Here is a 19,891-nt window from a genome sequence, read left to right as displayed (position 1 = left end):
GAAGTGCCATGTTTCAGAGTGTGATAATCCTGGTAGCCTTAAATACCAGGGGTTGAAAGCATATTCTCCTTAAATAGAGACATTGTTACAGATTTTTGCAAGTACAAGTAAAAGTAATTTACTCAAGTAAACGTAAAAAAAAAAGAAGAGGAGGATTTATTTGAAGGAATAGTTTCACTATTTGGGAAATATGCTTATTTGCTTTCTTTTTGGATGAGATGATAGACACCACTCTTATGTCTGTCCATTGCATATCAGAACTGTAGCCATCAGCCAGTTAGCCTAGCTTAGCATAAAATGGAGTCTCCACTAGTTTCTCCACTAGTTGCCAGGCAACCTCATGGCGACGATGAGACTCACTGAAGTAGTCAAGCACATAATCCCCAGTAAAACCACAACATGTATATTAGTAAGGTTTAGAGTTGTCAATAAGCAAATTATTTTTAACCTTCAGACAGACCCAAGCTAGCTGTTTTCCCCTGTTTACACTCTTGATGCAACTATTCACCTGCTGGCTGTAGCGTCGTAGTGTAACGTTACAGACATGAGAGTGGTGTCAGCATAGATATATATCTATTGGTATCAATCTACTTATCTAGCTAATGCTAGCGGCTAACTCAATGCAAAAAGCTAGAGTATTCCCTAAAATTTCAAACTACTCCTTTAAGGGAGTAATAGCCTACCACAGCGTAAACAATTATAAATTAAAGCAACACTAAAGAACTTTTCCTGCTTCAGTCCCCCTACAGGTTGGAAGCGGAATTGTCCATTCGCTTCCAACCTGTAGGGGGACCGAAGCGGGAAAAGTTCTTTAGTGTTGCTTTAAAGGCTTTTCTGTAATTCTGGCCTTTCCAAAACTACATACCGCTAATCAAACACGGACTTAACAGTAAGTTAGAATACAATTACTGCTTTCCGAATGTAAAAAAAAACGGTAAACAGAGCTACTTATTAGTCACTTTCCTGTCTTGGTAAAAATACAGGGTGATTGTGGCTAAACACACACCTGGGCACTGAGTGGATGTTCATCATGACCTTATTTCTTCTAGTCTTTTAATCAGACATGTTGTGTCTCAGGTGTGTGTCGGTATCCTCTGGGCATGTCAGGAGGGCAGATACAGGACGAGGACATCTCTGCCTCCAGCCAGTGGTCTGAATCCACCGCTGCTAGATACGGCAGGTAGGTCACTCTCTTTCTCACACACACACACACACACACACACACACACACACACACACACTAGTATGTTTACCCTGATAATGAGTGTGTGTGTGGGTGGCTTATCCTGCAAGGTGCCAGTTTATTTGCAGTACGCCACAAACTGAGGTATCAGTTCTACTTAAAGCCACATGATTAGGGAGGCGTGCGTGTGTGTGTGTGTGTGTGTGTGTGTGTGTGCGCAGAAGAACCTGGGTGGCCGTCACTAAGTATCAGGATAATGATGTAATACGCTTTCCCCATCCATCCCGGCTGTGTTTTCAGTCTCGCCCAGCTCACCCTCGCCCCTGCCAGCCCCGTGCCCAAAGTTAACACTTTAAGATGAATTTACGACGCAGGCTTTCACCGAGATGTTTTTATAACAGGCTATAAGAACTGAAACCCGCCACCGCACTCATTTTAACTTTCCTCTCACCTTTTCCTCTCCATCCTGTTCTAATTTTTTCTTCTCCCTCTTGCCCTTTTCCATTTCCTGCTATAATTCAAATATGAACATCATTTCCCCCATCCTGCATTTTCTCTCCGTGTCTCTCCCAGGTTGAACTGTGAGGAGGGCGATGGCGCGTGGTGTCCAGAGACAACAGTGGAGCCAGACAGCCTGAAGGAGTTCCTCCAGATTGACCTGCGCTCGCTCCACTTCATCACCCTTGTGGGCACTCAGGGGCGTCACGCGGGAGGCATCGGTAATGAGTTTGCCCAGATGTACAAGATTAAGTACAGCCGCGATGGCAGCCGCTGGATCTCATGGAGAAACAGGCAGGGCAAGCAGGTAAGTGGACCTATCAGCCAGTGCTTTACACTGGCTTGGGCGTATCCTGGCTTGGATGTCACTCTATAATCTATTAGGACCTTTATAACAAACTTGTAATAAAGATGCCCTGTGTACTGATACTCATCCTGTGCCTTCAGGTCATGCTTTTATGGCCTGTCATTGTTTATACCTGGTATGACTGTGTTTATAGTCGTAATAGAGATAATATTTGGACTGATTCAGTAATTTTTCATTATCTATAAATGATAAAAAGAGGCCATGGGTCATTTGCATCCTTAGTGAGCTTCTTTATGAAGTCAAGGTGTGTTTGTTTAATTTAACCTGCAGGTGATTGAAGGAAACAGGAACGCCTACGTCATTGTACTCAAGGACCTCGAGCCGCCCATCATTGCTCGCTTCGTCCGCTTCATGCCCGTCACAGACCACTCCATGAATGTCTGCATGAGAGTGGAGCTCTACGGCTGTGAATGGCTGGGTAAGAGGTGGCTGATGTGGACAGGGCAGTGACTGAAGAGTGGATATGTAAGGGCTGATGAGCCCCTGCCAAAAGTGCAAAGATGACAGCTGAGCTGAGGCTCCAGTTCTTACCTTTGAGCCCGTAAAGATAGAAAGGATCAGCTGATTCTCTGTCACCTTTTTGTACAAGAAGGACACAGTTTTTTTAAACAACACTAATTTGCACTGCAATAATCATATCACTGACTTACCAATTTAAATGTGCCGAGGTTTATTTGATGCATGGCAGATACATGAGCATTTTAGATAAGCATGTGTGCCCCAAAAGCCCAAGAACCCATAGGGGGCTTAAAGTGGCTTGAATCTCGACAAGTGTGGCAAATTTAAACTTGAGATTTAGATCATGGGACCTTGTGAAATGTGAGGTCAAAGTGAAAGAATAAAAGGAAAAGAACGAAATCAATAGGTTCTCTAAGTACTGCCTCCTATAGCTGGAAGAAGGTTTGTCAGGCAACTAGCTTAACAAATCACAAAGTAGTAACATTACAAAGTTTTTGAGTATGGAAACCTGGTGAAATTTGAGATCCAATCAAAGTAGAAGAAGAGGAAAAAAGTGTAAAAACAAAAAGTTCATGAAATCACCAGGCCCTCTAATAAAACATGTCTTCATCCATCCATCCATCTTCGTCCGCTTATCCGGTATCGGGTCGTTGGGGGAGCAGCTCCAGCAGGGGACCCCAAACTTCCCTTTCCCGAGCAACATTAACCAGCTCCGACTGGGGGATCCCGAGGCGTTCCCAGGCCAGGTTGGAGATATAATCCCTCCGCCTAGTCCTGGGTCTTCCCCGAGGCCTCCTCCCAGCTGGACGTGCCTGGAACACCTCCCTAGGGAGGCGCCCAGGGGACATCCTTACCAGATGCCCGAACCACCTCAACTGGCTCCTTTAGACGCAAAGGAGCAGCAGCTCTACTCCGAGATCTACTCTGTTTGAAAACATCACATAGTCTGCATGTTCTGCACCTGTGTATTTTACATACTGGAAAATGCTAGCCATGCTTTGTAGTAGTAAGCATAACAATCTCAACTACAATTCTGAAACAAACTTTGGACAATGCTTCTCTGCACAGCATGAGTTCAGAATCATAAAGACTCACCAAAAATGTAATGGGGTTATGTAATTTTATAAATAAATAATTGTCCTTGCTTTACAGATGGTCTGGTGTCGTACAATGCTGCAGCAGGAGAACAGATGAGCTTGCCTGCTTACTCTGCTTATCTCAACGACTCTGTCTATGATGGAGCTGTCACCAACAGGTGTGTGTGTGTGTGTGTGTGTGTGTGTGTGTGTGTGTGTGTGTGTGTGTGTGTGTGTGTGTGTGCGTGTGTTTCTGTGTGTGTTCCATTATTCCCTCCTTCTCCCTTCTTCAAACACTGCTTCGTCATCGCTCTCATCCTTCCTCAGTACTTTTTCCCCTCACCTTGTTGTTGCCCCGTCACCATGGTGAAAGCAAAGAGACAGGCGGTGGAGCGTGGGTCATGGTGGTTTACTTAGTTAGGCAATACGTCATAGGAATGACTGAGTCAACCATGCTTCTAAAGTTTAGCAACCGGAATGAACCAATCAGTCTTTTGTTGACAGGAATGTTTAGTTTATGGCACGGTGAATGATGTCCTCCATGACAAAGGCCGGCTTCCTTCTCTCTGTGAAGGCAACTGTGCAGAGGGAAAAGAAAATGGCATTTTTTTTTTTTTTTTTTTTTTTTTTTTTTTTACGATATCACAGCCAACAGCAGAAGTGAAGAATTGGTTTTACAATGCTGCCACCTAGTGTTAAACGGTTGCACCATTAAAAAAAAAAAAAAAACTTTTAACAGGAGTTCTTTCTTTGAACATAAAGGATGTTTCTCTGTGTTTTCTGCCTCTCTTTTACACTTCTTTGTTTCTCAGTATGACAGAGGGCTTGGGCCAGCTGACCGATGGAGTGTGTGGCCGGGATGATTTTACACAAAGTCACGACACTCACAATGTGTGGCCCGGGTATGACTACGTGGGTTGGACTAATGAGAGCTTCTCCAATGTTGAAATCATGTTTGAGTTTGACCGCATACGCAACTTCACCACCATGAAGGTGAGGCTCCTGATGATACAAGTTAATATATATATATATGTATATATTTTTACGTCTCTCATCAGCACTAAAAGTCTTCCCATGCGTCTTTATCTGTGTCTAGGTCCACTGCAACAACATGTACTCACGACACGTCAAGGTCTTCCGCCAGGTGGTGTGTTACTTCCGCTCTGAGGCAGACTGGGAAGCCACGCCACTCTCCTTTAGCCCCGTGGAGGACGTGGAGAATCCCAGCGCCCGCTTCGTCACCGTCAACCTGGCCAATCACATGGCCAGCGCCATCAAGTGCCAGTTCTACTTTGCTGATGTCTGGATGTTGTTCAGCGAGATCACCTTCCAGTCAGGTATAGACTGTTGAACCATGTGTATAATCTGTAATTGCAGCAAGATATCTGGTGGTTTTTCATTTGTGTAAATATCTACTTTTACACGTTATTTACTTCTGCAAATATTTGGAGAGACTGTGCATAATAACAGTCTATTTATTTGTATATGTTGTTTGTTATTATTGAAGTCTGTTTTGTGGCCTTCTGATTGAAGATGTAAAATTTTGTTTCTGATCAGCGTCTGTGTCTTTGGCCTTTCAGATACAGCCATGTACAACACAACACTGGCTCCTCCCAAGACAGGACTGCCACCTGTCACACCAGGTCAGTTGTTCGCACACACACACACACACACACACACACACACACACACACACACACACACACACACACACACACACACATTTTGTTTACTAATTAATGTAATTTTTTTCATGACATTTTGTGGCATGCATGACAAATAACAATATGGCATCTTTTGTTGTCAACAACCTTGTCAGAGGATTTGACAAAGTTAATACGCAGACACAACAAATAAGGAAGAACAGTTCACTTCAGATCTTTATTGTCCTGCAAGAGATTCTTTTTGCAGCAAGACAGCGTAAAAAAGACAATAAGACAATTGAAGACATTCAAAGTGCTGGTACTATACAGGACAGGCTACAATTAAAGGTTCATGTGACAAAAGCAAAATTCCTTAAAGAGAGGATGGTCAGGATTTGCGATGATGGATATAGCAAAGTTGCCCAGTTGATTCCTGTTTTGCACATTTAGATCCCCGAACCAACAAATCAATCAAGACTAACTTCTCCAAACTAACAAAATAGAAAGAGAGCAAGAGAGAGCAAATTAAAAAAGAGAGAGATTATTTTCCTTTCAGAACAGTAATCTAACATTCTCATGCTCCTGATAAGTGGAGGTTTCTCATAGCAGACTTGTCACAGCAGGAAAAGCACAGGTGGAACTAAAAATATAAATGTAGGTGTGTCAGCATGCAAAATAGCAGCATAGCATTTTAATTTTATTAGTTAACACCTGTTTGACAAGTCACACTACCTGCCGTAGTTTATTAAATTGTTTACATAAGGTATATCCTGCTTTTGCAACAAATTTCAAAGAAATCCATTATTTGCATACCTATATTTAATGACTGTCCTGACGTAATTGAGAAGTACAGTATGGTCCCCCATCATTCATACAGACAGTAAAATGTGTCTCAATCTGTTTCCTCGCCCAGAGGATGACCCTACACACAAAGTAGATGACAGCAACACCCGGATACTGATTGGTTGTTTAGTGGCCATCATCTTCATCCTTGTGGTCATCATTGTCATCATCTTGTGGAGGCAGGTGTGGCAGAAGATGTTGGAGAAGGTGAGTTCATCACTGATGTATTACTCTGGATCAAACGTGTGCACCTGTGCATGTTGAGTCATTTTGTGCATTTCCATTTGAGTCTTCTTTCGGGAGGTGGTCAGATATGTTCCTTCACCCCCCACGTCCTTCATTCTAGGCCTCTCGCCGGATGCTGGACGATGAACTAACTGCTAGTTTGTCAATACAGAGTGAGACGTTCGCTTACACCCACAACCAGTCGAGCACAACCAGTGAGCAGGAGTCTAATTCCACCTATGAGCGCATCTTCCCCCTTGGTCCAGACTACCAGGAGCCATCACGCATCATATGTAAGCTGCCGGAGTTCGCTCAGAGCTCCGAGGAGCCTGGTAGGTGGCCACACATGTCTGCTTACATATACACATCCATTTCAATTGATATTCAACATGGTCAGTCCCTCCCTTTATCTCATTGACTTATTGAGATTCTTAGTTGCAATTTCACGTATTGTGTTTCAGCTTCCACCAGCATATCAGCTTCTAAATCCACCGCAACTACTGCAGTCCAAGATGGCGCCCCTCACTACGCAGAGGCAGACATTGTAAACCTGCAAGGTGTAACCGGAGGCAACACATACGCCATCCCCGCGTTAACTATGGACCTGTTGTCAGGGAAGGATGTTGCAGTGGAGGAGTTCCCGCGAAAGCTGCTCACATTCAAAGAGAAGCTGGGAGAGGGCCAGTTCGGAGAGGTGTATGCTCTATACCATTCTTCTACAGCTTTTCTCACAGCTTTAGATCAGCTTAAAAAACAATGTATATACTAATACAAAAGGAATCCCTCTCAATCATCACTTATGACCAACTAGAACTGTGTGGTGGTTTCTGTATCCGCAGAGACTATGCCCTCTGCCTGTATTTTCTCTCTTCTAATTTTTGTGAGTTGGGATGTTAATGGGCGTTAGCAAAGAGCCTTTGGGACCCACGTGGGTGTGAAACCCCAAGCCAATAACAGTAACTGTAACAGTTACAATAGTAAATCCAAGTTTAACTGACACATACACAGAGAAACTGACAACAAAATCCGGCAATGTGGCACCTTCCTGCGCAGGTGTGTGTGTTAACTTGTACGTAACCGCCATGAAACAATCACAAAGGAGCATTATATTCGGCGGTTATATTTGATATATGCTTATATTTAAATATCTCCTTTCCGCCCTCTCTCAGGTGCACCTGTGCGAAGCAGACGGAATGCAGGAATTTATGAATAAAGAGTTTTTATTTGACATCCCCGAGGACCTGCCAGTTTTAGTGGCTGTGAAGATGCTCCGCTCAGACGCCAACAAAAATGCAAGGTATCGACTTTAGACGGCCCAGTGTTCAGTGGCACCAAATACCAAATTTTTAGCCTGTACCTAAAACTGAAAATAGATCTTGAAATGAAAAGTTTATATAATTCTGATGTCAATCACTTACATTTTTGTGTTTTGGTAGGAATGACTTTCTGAAAGAGATAAAGATCATGTCACGTTTGAAGGACCCCAACATCATTCGCCTGCTAGCTGTGTGCATCTACAGCGACCCTCTCTGTATGATCACAGAGTACATGGAGAACGGAGATCTCAACCAGTTTCTGTCCCGCCACGAACCCGAGGGACAACTCGCTCTGCTCAGCAACGCACCTACAGTCAGGTGAGTGCAAACAAAGTGAGAGACGGCTGTATGTCTAACTGTGTGTGTTTATTTTATTCCCAACACATGACGCTGTTTCTTTACTCTCCTCTCCAGCTTCAATAATCTGTGCTACATGGCCGCTCAGATAGCGTCGGGGATGAAGTACCTCTCCTCTCTAAACTTTGTTCATCGAGACTTGGCCACACGGAATTGCCTGGTGGGCAAAAACTACACGATAAAGATAGCTGACTTTGGCATGAGCAGAAACCTGTACAGTGGTGACTACTACCGCATCCAGGGCAGAGCGGTACTGCCGATACGCTGGATGTCATGGGAGAGCATCCTGCTGGTAAGGACCATTACTTCACAACGATTTGACTTTTGACACAGAGAAAAAAAAATCCTTTATGTCATGTTTTCTTGCCAAATTGATAGACATATCTAGGAAAGGGCATTCTGACTTTAATCTCACAATTGTGACTTTAAAGGTCCTATGACATGCTGCTTTTTGGATGCTTTTATATAGGCATTAGTCGTCCCCTAATACTGTATCTGAAGTCTCTTTCTCGAAATTCAGCCTTGGTGCAGAATTACAGCCACTATGAGCCAGTCCCACAATGAGCTTTCTTTAGTATGTGCCATTTCTGTGTCTGTAGCTTTAAATGCTATTGAGGAGGAGAGAGGGGGGGCAAGGTGGAGGGTGGGGGTGGGGTGTGGCCTTGACCAGCTTGCGGCCGCGGTTGTAGCTCTATTTCCTCATGGGCGGGCCAAATTCTCTGGGCAGCTGTGGGCGGCGGGCAAAACAGAGAAAGGGGAGGTAACCTTTCCCCTTATGACGACATAAGGGGAAGATTCCAGATCGGCCCATCTGAGCTTTCATTTTCTCAAAGGCAGAGCAGGTTACTCAGGGCTCGGTTTACACCTATCGCCATTTCTAGCCACTGGGGGACCATAGGCAGGCTGGGGGAACTCATATTAATGTTAAAAAACCTCATAAAGTAACATTTTCATGCCGTGGACCCTTTAAACTCAGAACTGAAATACATTTCCCACATGTGGCACTAATCCTTTTTCCGTACATACCACCATCTTTTGTTGTGCAGGGTAAGTTCACCACAGCTAGCGATGTGTGGGCTTTTGGGGTGACCCTGTGGGAGATACTAAACTTCTGCAAAGAGCAACCCTACTCTCAGCTCACTGATGAGCAGGTGATAGAGAACACAGGGGAGTTTTTCAGGGACCAGAAAAGACAGGTGAGTGACGTTACAACCATACCATAACATACCTGTCTTATTCTATTTTAGCTGGTTTTATATTCTCTTAAGCAGATGTTTTAATTGTTTTTAACTGCTCTTTAATGTTTTATGTAAAGGACTTTGAATTGCCTTGTTGCTGAAATGTACTATACAAATAAAGCTGCCTTGCATTACAAATTATCCACATATCAAAAGGAGTAAATCCCTGGCTTTAACGTCTCGTCCCCTGTTGTGCAGATCTACCTGCCTCAGCCTGTGCTGTGTCCAGACTCGCTCTACAAGATCATGCTGAGCTGCTGGAGGAGGAACACGAAGGAGCGTCCCTCCTTCCAGGAAATACACCGAGCCCTCGTGGAAATACAGCCCTAAGCCGGGGCAATGTTAAAGACAGTGATTCCCAGATAGTTCATCTCTGGAAGAAATGGTGCAAGACAAGAGTAGACCATGATTCAGACACAATCCAGGTTCAAGCCTTCTTGTTTCAGTAGAGAAACAGGGTGAGAGCCACCTGTGGGCTCCAAGCTACGATCTGGGAAAAACTGTTTCATGGACTTACACTCTACAAAGATGGAATACCAGTTGGTGTGTGTCAGTTTGAGTTTAATTGGCACAATCACGTTGGTTAAGATGTTTATAGACATACAGGTATCCTTAGAAAAATCTATTCTGTTTTATAACACACGCAGAAATGTGATTAAGGTGGGTTGTGACGTGTGTTGATGAAGCCAAAATTAAATGTAGCAAGTGACATTCGGCACTTTTGAAATATTTTTTTAATTTCTTTTTTTTCTTTTTTTCTTTTTTTTTTAAAGATGAGTCCAATTTTCCATGTTACAGTGTTTGAGAACAAAACGTGTGCAGCATTGTTGAAGAACTTTCTTGTGTTTTCTTTTGGAAGACTGCTTGAATGTAGAGCGGGAAACGTGCAGCCAACCACGGCTGTTACATTTCATTATATTTCAAGTATTTCATCTCAGTTTCTCAGACATACTCCACACATTTGGAATAACAAGGAAATATCAAGTAACTTCTCATCTCCCTGCAGTTTTCCTTCTGTGATTTGAACATGAAGTGTGTATGAACTGGGTATTTTCAATAGATAGGTCTAAATCTCAAATAGCAATATTTTGTATTAATATTTATATGTTCATATGTCATCTGGTTTATGTTTTGTTGATATATTTGTGGATTATTATTCTTTCCTAGTTGACGTGTTTGGAGCATCATATTTGATTTGATTCAGTAACTCTGCCACTCACATTTTAGATCTAAACACCAAACAAACTGCTTCAGTAGATTTTTTTGTTTCCCACTACAAACTGTTATTGTTATTGTCTTGCATCGAGCACAAACTAATATTACTCTCTTATAATTCAAGATGCTTATCAGGAATGCCGGCTGAGTTTTTCTATGTCGGTTCAGCAGTATGTTGAACAGTATGAATGCTTCAGGTTAGTTTATATTAGCTTATGAAAGCTAACACACCTAATGACTCATCTACAGGCTTTAATTATTAGCTTGTTCTTTCTTTTGTTGATGTATGCTGGACGACTCTTTTCCCCTCTTTTCTACTTCTGTGTATAACTGTCTAATAGCTTGAACTTCATGCTGCATACCACTGTTTTTCTGCCACTTTAGCTGGATTCACAGGCTCGGCCCTCTTATCAGAGTCCTTTGTCCCATTTTACTCGTTCATAAAAGACACTCATGTCTGCCCTTATGCACGATATTTTCAACTTTTCGTTTACAAGTTATCCTTATCTTTCTGTGTTTTGCAGTCTAGGCAAAAAAATCCATCCATGTAAGTTTAATATGATATTCATTTTGCAGACACATTTGGGTATTTGTGAAGCATGTGGTGATTCCCATCAAATAAAGAAATCTTTCTCCTCTCTCTGTTTATAAATGAATTTGGGGGGCAGATGTATAGCTGTAAAAATGTAATGGCACCCTGACAGATTTCATGATTGGTTTTATTACATTTTTGTACTTTTACAGTAAGAATGTTTTTATATACGTTGTAAACAAATGTTGTACATTGATAGACAAAATAAAATGTAAACAGGGAATTCTATCTCTTTGAGAGCTCTTGCTTCATTCATAAGTACTGATTATTTGACACTATGTGGGCGGTCCATGAAGCTCAGCCGACTGGTAACAAGATCTTATTGGCTGAGCGCTGCTGCAGTGTCCAATCACAACATGGAGGCGGAGTGAAGAATATGACTCCACATCAAGAACTGGACACAGAACTTTTGAACGAACATTTGCAGTTTGTTTCCAGTTCGGACCAGAAAAGATGAATAAGGTGGTTTTGGTGACGGGAGCAAATAGGTAATGGCTGTATTTATTGTTTTGACTTTTTAAAATCTCTTCGTCAAGAGAGTCCTGGCCCAAATGGCAGTATCATTTTGTCATACACATGTATGTGGAATTATTTTTGATCACAGTAACCATTGTTTATATATGCTGTATAATAGATATTACATAATAATTATAATAAACTGTATTTATATAGCACCTTTTAAAACACCGTTACAAAGTGCTTTACAATAAGGCTCTATCCCCTCTGTGTAAATCTGGGCTTTGTAACATCAAAGATCCCGGGTGCAGGAAAGGGACATAGGGCAATAAGAGATCTGGAAAATGCCTCTCAGGGCTTTGTAAATGATCAATAATATCTTGAAATCAATTAAAGCAACAGGTATGAAGGGTGGCAGCAGGGTTTTGGATGAGCTGGAGGCAGGGGACGGATTTTTACTGAATTCACAGAGCAAGGCATTACAGAAGTCTAATCCACTAGTTATGAAGGCGTGGATAACAGTTTCCAGATTTTCGCTAGAAACTTATGTCTATAAGGCGGCCCTTACATCACAATGGCCCTCATTTATCAACCTAACGTAGAAACCAGCGCAGATATGAGCGCAGAAATCATCTTACGACAGGCTTGACGTGGGATTCATGAAAAGTTCGTATCACACCAATCCGAGCGTAAGAATGGTCGTACATTGATAAATGCGGCGGCTGGAAACGATCGTCATTTAAATATCACGCCCCAATATATTCTGGGTTTTGAGGCCTCGCCCCTACAATTTACGACATGACGAGACGTAATCCGGCTGAGAAGCGGAACTTTTCAGAGGTGGAGATTGAAACCCTGATATCTCTGTTTCATTTGCACTAACGTGTGTACTATTTGGCAGCCTGAAAACTGGTATTCAAGGCTGTAGAAAGAATGCGGGATGAAAAGAGATCACTGATGCGGTCAACAGTGTTGCCGTAGTAAATCGGACTCCAGCTGAAGTTTAGCCTATTTAATTTATACATCCTTGACAGTGACACATTTTCTATAGTCCTAATAGTAATATACAGGCTTCGACTGCAATCTATTAGGCCTACATGTAGGTGTACCTATAATTAAATAAACACACGGTAGCGGAGTTTATGCAGTGTCTTTTATTTTACTCGTGTTCGTCGGAACGAGGCAACAGCTGAGGGAGAGCGCGTGTCCTCCGCCCCCCGTGGACCCCAGAGGGGCTGGAAAAACAAGCCGAAATAACTTGGTCAATGGCAGAAATAAATCATTCACTTGAAAGAGAAACAAAAACCTGAAGAATAAATAAAAAGGTTGTGCATCGTCATGTTTCCTGTATTGAATATCATTGCCAAACATAACACTATAGGCTACATTTTAAAAGTGAGGAATAATATCCTGTCTCCTTCATATAGCCATCAGTTGGTGGCTGTGCTGGACACTGCTCTCTGGGCATCGGGTCATCTGGCTCCATCGCTACATTTATGGCACCGTGTTTTCCTGTGTGATGTTGTGCAGAACCCCACAGGCTAAAACACTGTTGCAGACCGGCGCATAGAGGTCTTCTAATGGCCAGATCTGCCATTACTGATACGTGATCAACTGATGACTTCTCCTTCTCCTGTTAAACTGATTATATGCTGCACCGCAAGTCCACACTGACTCGAAAACTTGCGTACACGAGTTCAGACCAGACGTGAGATTTGATTGCAGCCTACGCTCACGTCCAAATTGATAAATGCCGAGCTTTGCGTAGGAATCGGCGTACGCCCGTCGTACGCCTGTTTTAGGTCGTACGCACGTTTCATAAATGAGGGCCATTGTGTCTCCCTGCAGTGGCATTGGCCTGGCGCTGTGTGAGCGCATCCTCTCGCAGGACACGGAGGGTCTCCAGCTGTGTCTGGCCTGCAGGAACATGCGGCGGGCTCAGGCTGCTCGCTGCGCCCTCCTCAGCTCTCACCCCGCAGCCCAGGTGGCCCTGCTGCAGATGGACACCAGCAGCGTCTCCTCCGTCCTCGCTGCTGCTCAGGAGGTCAAACTCAGGTGGGAGGATAGACTCACAACAGCCTGGCACTCAAATGCACATTCAAAACAAATAGTCATCATCAATAGTTTATGTTCATATTCTAGAATCTAGAATATGTGTGTCCAGAAGTGAATATGTGTGACTTTGCCGTTTCCAATGTTTTTAGCTCGTCTTTTAGCTTCTGGTTCAGTGTGGCAGGTGTAGGCCTACCTTGTTGTTTGTTGCTTTTGTTGTGCTGTCAATATTTTATGTTTGTCATGGTCCTTGAGGTGATTTGATACCTGCTGCAGATCAAATTTCCTTCGGGATAATAAAGTTGGAAGTTGAAGTTAACTTTGATTGTCCCCTGCAGGTATAACCGTCTGGACTACCTCTACCTGAACGCAGGCATCATGCCAAACCCACAGTTTGACGTGAAAGGCTTTTTCAAAGGCCTCTTCTCCAGGTACTTTACATGCTCACGTGCAGCATATTTTGTCTACACTGGATGTGTGTGAAGCAACTCCAAATAACTGAGCTGCATTGGTGGCTTTTTATACTTTGACCTATGTCCATATACTGCATCGTTTTTAAAATTGCTTATTTCAAACATCTCTTCTATCTACTATCTTGCCTTTCTAGAGCTCATGTTTCTATCTTTTGCAGTCATATCATCACCATGTTTGCCACTGGTGAGGGGATTCTGACGCAGAAGGACTGTGTCACCCCTGATGGCTTGCAGCAAGTTTTCGAGACCAACCTCTTTGGTCACTTCCTGCTAGTGAGTAAATGCTACTGAATTAATCTCGTATTATGGTTTGATCCACACATAGAATCTAATACAAAATGTTTCCTTCAGTTTTCTGCAGGGACAGTAGTTCTTGCCAGCTGTTTACCCTTGATGGAATAAATATAGGTGATACTGGATCTGTCTGTCACTTAGCAACAATGCTCATTAAACATTAACAGTGCGTACTGTTCAAGGCATAAGGTCACTGTGGACAGTATTGTGCTTACTGTGCGTTTGCAGATCAATTTTGATGCGTATTAGGTTGCCATTACAGAGAAACCTTCTCAAAGTTGCTGTTTAGACTTTAAACATAAATTCCTCTTTGCTGCTGTATTCACGCATAGTTTAGATAGGAGAACACATTTATTTTTGCTAAAGTGATCTTTTTTTGAAGCATTCAATAAAATTTGGAAGGAATTTAATGCTGCTGATTAGTTTAAGGTCTCTGAAAGGACTTTAGTGGTATGATCTACGTGGAAAGAGATGCCATTGTCGTTGCTACTTGCAATCTATAGTGTATCTTAAGTTAGTCTAAGATATATAGTAGATGTATAAAAGTGCATTTGTATGTAAAATAAAATGAGTAAGATACAATAATCTCATCTGTTTCTCACACAAATCAACCTGGCTCTTTCTGCCCTGTTTCAAGGCAAATAGGCAGTAGAAAGAAGTGTGCAATATCTCTTTGTTTTATGAAAACACATTATTTAAGGCTGAAACTCCTTTAAGCCTTTGTGACTTAATGACTAAGATGTTTTTTTGTAATGCTGTGTGCTGTGGCCCAGATCAGGGAGCTGGAACCATTACTGTGCCATGCAGGCCGGACGTCCCAGCTGATCTGGACCTCCTCCAGTAACGCTCACCGCTCAGCTTTTAAACTTGAAGACATGCAGCACCAGAGAGGCACCCAACCCTACAGCTCCTCCAAATATGCCTCCGACCTGCTCAGCCTGGCGCTCAACACACACTACAACAAACAGGTTGGCTCTCTCTCTCTCTCACACCTCACATGCTGTGTATCACCCATACCTGCAACAATAACTTTTTTTCAAAACCTTTTTTACCTCCCATGACATTGATAACTGTGATCCTGCTTTTACTGTGCTCTGTAGGGTTTGTACTCATCTGTCATTTGTCCTGGTTTTGTGATGACCAATCTGACCTACAGTATCCTGCCCTCCTTCCCAGCCTTCCTCTGGACCCTGCTTATGCCTGTCTTTTGGCTCGTGAGTGCAGCTCTGAAATGGCCAAATATGGTCACACACCGCTGAAATAATACCACGTATCTTAATGCATCTTTCTCTGGTGATCTCAGATAAGAATGTTCACCAATACTTTCACCCTGACCCCTTATAATGGAGCTGAAGCCCTGGTAGGTAAAACTAATTTTCTCGTTTCCATACCCAGTTCAGAACAAATTCATTCATGAGTACTGCTCTTTTTTGCAGTTCTGGCTATTTAAGCAAAAGCCTGAATCACTGGACCCTCAGGCCAAGTACCACAGCTTAACATCTGGGCTAGGCAACAACTACACACAGCCACGTAAGGTACCGAAAGCACTACTATCCACTACTATCCACAACTTCAGTTGTAAATACTTATAAAATTGTTCATGTTGCAAATGTTGTCTTCTGTCCTGCTTTACAGATGGATATTGATTTGGAAACATCCGATGCTTTGTATGAGAAATTACGACAACTAGAAAGTGAAGTAAGAAAGAAACTGAAGGAAAAACAAAACGTTTGTCGTAGTTCTGCAGGACCTGGATCATCTTGACTCATATCACACAATTCTGGGATGGAGAGTATTTTATTCCTGTCTTGCAGGTGACCTGGGATGCACACTAGTAGTCAGATGTCACCAAAATAACTGTCCTTTGCCTGACACAACATGCAAGCCTGACTTCACAGCACAATAAAGAAGTTACAGTGACTATAAGCATGACATAAAAACATCATAGGACACCGAACCAGAATGTATGCTGTGATGGTTTGGGAAAGAGTTTACAATAAAACTGATCATTGCCTTTTCTCTTCCACTTTATCTTACTGATTTACAGTCTATTCACTGCGTAAAGTATAATATTGAGAAGGACACAAATATGCGGAGATGGATAGGCTATGTCACCAACTTTTCAGCCTGTGCGGTCCAGGAGGGACTATGTCCAATTTGGTTGTTAGTTCCATCATCCTCGCGGCAAAATGCAGTGCAGTCTGACAGCAGATTATCTGTGTCATCCCAAAAGTTGACATAAGTGGTCTGTGTGAGCCCCTCTGCAGTGTACGTCGTTGCCGGCACATGCGTACAGGCGCACGTCGAATTCCGCTTTGGAGGATTTGGGGCACAAACCCAGCAGTCGTCCCCGTGTTCCGCTGCTTGTTTATCAGTCCCACACGCCTCCTCTGCTTCGCTCAGTTTCGGGTTGCAAAAAGCCCACACCATCCCACAGAAATAGACGAAAAACGTGCCCATGACCATGACCATGAGCGCGTAGGACTCCATCATGGCTTTGGCGACTGGAGATGTCATCTTCAGATGCGCAGGGATAATAATCGGCTGAGCTCCCAAAGTGGGTTCAGGAGGAGGGACTGTCAGTCCGACGGGGTCGGACCACTTCAGCACCACTCAGTTCAGTAACGCGAGATAGAGACAAGCAGAAAATAAGCGATTGTTTTTGTTGCCACCTCTCTCCTTAAACTAGTCCCGCCTTGAACAGGCTGTGTGAACGGGGCTTATAAGTGGCCATTATGACAGCGACAGTCAAACTGTAGGTGGTGGAATAAACCCATTTTAATGTTATTAAACAAAATGAACATTGCACAAAAACTCCGGGCACTCCTATAATTAAACATAGACTATATAATTAAAACCCCTCAATTAATTCATATTACAAACTTAATTCCAGTGAGAGTGAAAGTTTGGAATCACCTGACAGTTGTCTTGCAATGGCTATTTTAACAGAGATAAAAACAGTTACATTCAGACAAATGAATTGTTTATTTGTAATAGTTTTGGCCTTAAAAGAGAAATAATATTTTATGACTAAATCTCCATTAAGTCGATTTCCCCACAGTTTTGCATGCCATGAGATATAACCTTTCGATTTTGAATTTGTTTTCCAGCCCAGACAAGCTGACTGTAGATCAATAGCTTTCCTCAAGCAACACACCTGTTAAATATCTATTTTTTTCTACTTTCTATAACCTAAAAGCTGTACTCAAACCATTCAAAAATATAGAGTAGTCCCAATGAATCTTTTGTGGCAGGTGATTCCAAAATTAATGTCATGAAATATGACATGGTGTATGAGTCCTGTATGATAATGTGATAAAGTAAGAAGATTAGTAGATCAAATTACTAGACCTTTAAAATCCTTCCAGGCAGTGAAATACTTCTGCCTATTGCCCAATAAAAACTGTGTGGACTTTAGATTGATTTAATTTAGGAAAACAGATTAATGCTGAACATATAGGGAATTCTGCAAAACCATTTAAAACAACACTAAACACTAATGTAGTTCTTAAAGGTTACCTTTTTGCCCAGTGTGTTTGGTTGTCTCTACTAAGTTGAAATACCTAATTAAAATGTAAATAAGTAAACGTAAAGAATCATCTTTGTATTTACATTATACATTTAAACAGACCTTCAGTGCAAATGTCCATTTGTCTCCCTGCAATCACACAGATCAGTTGTCCCTAACAAGCCTGGCAGCTGACAGGGTTTGACTCGCCTTATAAGGTCAAACTCCAGTACTCACAACTCCCAAAATACCACCAATAAACAATGAGAGCTTGGGGTTAATTCTTTTTTTTTGGGGCTTCACATGTTAGACCAAGTTTTAACCACTGAGTCAAAAACTAGCCTTGCTGGGTAAATGCATGTAGGCTACTTAGAGATACCACACAACTATCACATATTCGTATTTGAATGGTGAATGGACCAATGATACTCTGATACAAATAATATTAAAATTAAAGCTAAATGTTTAATCCTTGAAAAGTATATTATAACATTTAAATTACTACAGGTCTTCTTCACAACCAAAGCACAGTATTCCTGAGGGACTTTTGATATTACTGGGGGACGTTTTTTGTAAACATTAAAGCACTGATAACTATAAAAATGTTTAAATTGTGTGTAGTCTGGAATGTAAAATATTAATTGATCAGAGCCGTCATGAGGCATAAAAAAACAAGCAGCCATTTATTTAAATAAATACATATTTTCAAAGTTTTGATAAAATTACTGTAATAGTCTGTAACTCTCGAACCTTTTCAGTTACCCTCAAACTTCTTTTGCTGTCATTTTCTCACCCAGTCGGTTTCAGCCTATTCATTTGAAAACCACTCTAAGTTTGGTTAAAAATATTTAGAAATGTCTTCTGCTAATGTGTTGCAACCGTATGAAATGTGTTGTAACGTTATATTAGCAGTGGAAACTGATCAGGATGTCTATGTGGTGACCAAATGCTTTTCCTGTGTATGATAAAGAAAGGTCGATAACATCCGCTCTACTAAAAGACAGTACAGAGCACAATCCTCCTCCACCATCCAACATACTAAATGCAAATGCAATGCTGTTTCAGAACAGTAGCTGACTAAAACAGTCCCAAGTGCCCACTAGCACCTGATTGCAAGATAATGTTTACATATTCATTTGCTGTGTAGATCCCACATTCAGACCACCCCCAAAATACACCCCACTGTGTCTACTGTCACAGACAACTTCATTTGAAGTTTTACTCTGGCAAATGTTGCCTTTATTTGGCAGAGATAGTACAGAGATGACTGAGGAGAGAGAGCGATAACATGCAACAAAGGTCCCTGAAAAGAATCAAACCGGGAACATTGCGGCCTAAGCCATAGACGCCCCAATTTGGAGATTTATTGCTAATACACAAATAGACAGATGTATGAAACGTGTGTGTGTCCACAATCTGCAGCTTGTAATGTGCTACTTCGTTGTTAACTCTTCTTCCTCTGGAGAATTACTGTGGCGGAGAAATTAGAGAGATGTCCTCTAACCAAACTATTGCTTTCTAAAGTCACGGCTTAGGTTAAATTACCCTAGGAGTGGTGCTAAATATCTGTGTGTATGAAATATTGTGTGAAATATTGTTTACACTAGCAGTAGGCTACATGCAGGGTTTAAAGAGGGCCCTGGGCTCATGGTGTGAATACTTGTGTGAGCCAGATTTAAATGACAGGACAGCCAGTCAGTGTAGAGTTTGTCACTCTTTGATGAGCTTTACTGAATGTTTTGTAAGTAGAACTAAATCATATTTTGACCTTTCCTCACAACACATCTTCCAATTTATCTGAAACATAGGCTACTAGCTACAAACAGATGCACCTGCTGTCTCCCTAGAGTTTTGTAAAGGTATTTATGTGCGTATACAACAGGCCTGATGGAGCAGTGGAGCCCTCTCTAGTTTAAAACTGAGGCCTGAGGAGTTTTTTTCCTGAGGAATCAAAACAAGAGTGTGTGTGAGGGCACCCATGCTTGTCTTTACAGAGGCAAGCAACACTAGAGAGACTGGCATTGTGGGTAGTGTAGTTCCTCATTGGCGTATTCCGTAACTAAATCGATTGCATCTCATTTCTCGAAAAACTACAC

The 19,891-nt window shown here is 42.1% G+C and overlaps 2 protein-coding genes across 6 annotated transcripts in view; both read left to right on the top strand.

Annotated features, from left to right (window-relative positions):
* ddr2a (discoidin domain receptor tyrosine kinase 2a) overlaps nucleotides 1-11,172 on the top strand; it is a 34,130-nt gene extending 22,958 nt beyond the window's left edge. Inside the window, exons 3-17 of one of the 2 annotated variants that reach the window (XM_028587313.1) lie at nucleotides 1,078-1,180; nucleotides 1,757-1,988; nucleotides 2,319-2,466; nucleotides 3,660-3,762; nucleotides 4,396-4,576; nucleotides 4,680-4,920; nucleotides 5,164-5,226; nucleotides 6,140-6,276; nucleotides 6,467-6,626; nucleotides 6,756-6,988; nucleotides 7,464-7,591; nucleotides 7,731-7,928; nucleotides 8,025-8,259; nucleotides 9,014-9,163; nucleotides 9,404-11,172. In XM_028587313.1, the coding sequence (XP_028443114.1) occupies nucleotides 1,078-1,180; nucleotides 1,757-1,988; nucleotides 2,319-2,466; nucleotides 3,660-3,762; nucleotides 4,396-4,576; nucleotides 4,680-4,920; nucleotides 5,164-5,226; nucleotides 6,140-6,276; nucleotides 6,467-6,626; nucleotides 6,756-6,988; nucleotides 7,464-7,591; nucleotides 7,731-7,928; nucleotides 8,025-8,259; nucleotides 9,014-9,163; nucleotides 9,404-9,535 (2,444 nt within the window). In that variant the 3' untranslated portion in view covers nucleotides 9,536-11,172. Of the gene's footprint in view, nucleotides 1-1,077; nucleotides 1,181-1,756; nucleotides 1,989-2,318; nucleotides 2,467-3,659; nucleotides 3,763-4,395; nucleotides 4,577-4,679; nucleotides 4,921-5,163; nucleotides 5,227-6,139; nucleotides 6,277-6,415; nucleotides 6,627-6,755; nucleotides 6,989-7,463; nucleotides 7,592-7,730; nucleotides 7,929-8,024; nucleotides 8,260-9,013; nucleotides 9,164-9,403 lie in introns of both variants that reach the window. The other variant, XM_028587312.1, reaches the window with a different exon arrangement.
* Nucleotides 11,173-11,421: 249 nt separating this feature from the next.
* On the top strand, nucleotides 11,422-16,476 carry hsd17b7 (hydroxysteroid (17-beta) dehydrogenase 7). 4 transcript variants are annotated; one of them, XM_028587774.1, is made up of 10 exons: nucleotides 11,422-11,500; nucleotides 13,317-13,523; nucleotides 13,859-13,951; nucleotides 14,152-14,266; nucleotides 15,061-15,255; nucleotides 15,388-15,501; nucleotides 15,591-15,647; nucleotides 15,724-15,822; nucleotides 15,923-15,985; nucleotides 16,102-16,476. In XM_028587774.1, exons 1-10 carry the CDS (start codon nucleotides 11,466-11,468, stop codon nucleotides 16,120-16,122), a joined length of 999 nt encoding a protein of 332 aa, XP_028443575.1. In that variant the 5' UTR covers nucleotides 11,422-11,465; the 3' UTR covers nucleotides 16,123-16,476. The 4 variants fall into 4 exon arrangements, 2 of the variants coding, with proteins under 2 accessions (XP_028443575.1, XP_028443574.1); XM_028587773.1 differs by having other exon boundaries at nucleotides 15,923-16,476; XR_003693386.1 differs by lacking the exons at nucleotides 15,923-15,985; nucleotides 16,102-16,476 and having other exon boundaries at nucleotides 15,464-15,501; nucleotides 15,724-15,756.
* Nucleotides 16,477-19,891: the final 3,415 nt, after the last annotated feature.

This window comes from Perca flavescens, chromosome 9 (assembly GCF_004354835.1).
Source record: "Perca flavescens isolate YP-PL-M2 chromosome 9, PFLA_1.0, whole genome shotgun sequence".
NCBI classification, from domain to species: domain Eukaryota; kingdom Metazoa; phylum Chordata; class Actinopteri; order Perciformes; family Percidae; genus Perca; species Perca flavescens.
Note: the sequence above shows the minus strand (reverse complement) of the source record. Positions and strands in the feature narration are given on the sequence as shown.

What these genes read in the sequence shown, in the direction of transcription:
- hsd17b7 (XM_028587773.1), top strand. Translation starts at nt 11,466, where the DNA reads ATGAATAAGGTGGTTTTGGTGACGGGAGCAAATAG. An exon ending in TTCAAAGGCCTCTTCTCCAG is followed by an intron (nt 13,952 to 14,151) that starts GTACTTTACATG and finishes TATCTTTTGCAG; the next exon opens with TCATATCATCACCATGTTTG. An exon ending in ACACACACTACAACAAACAG is followed by an intron (nt 15,256 to 15,387) that starts GTTGGCTCTCTC and finishes TGTGCTCTGTAG; the next exon opens with GGTTTGTACTCATCTGTCAT.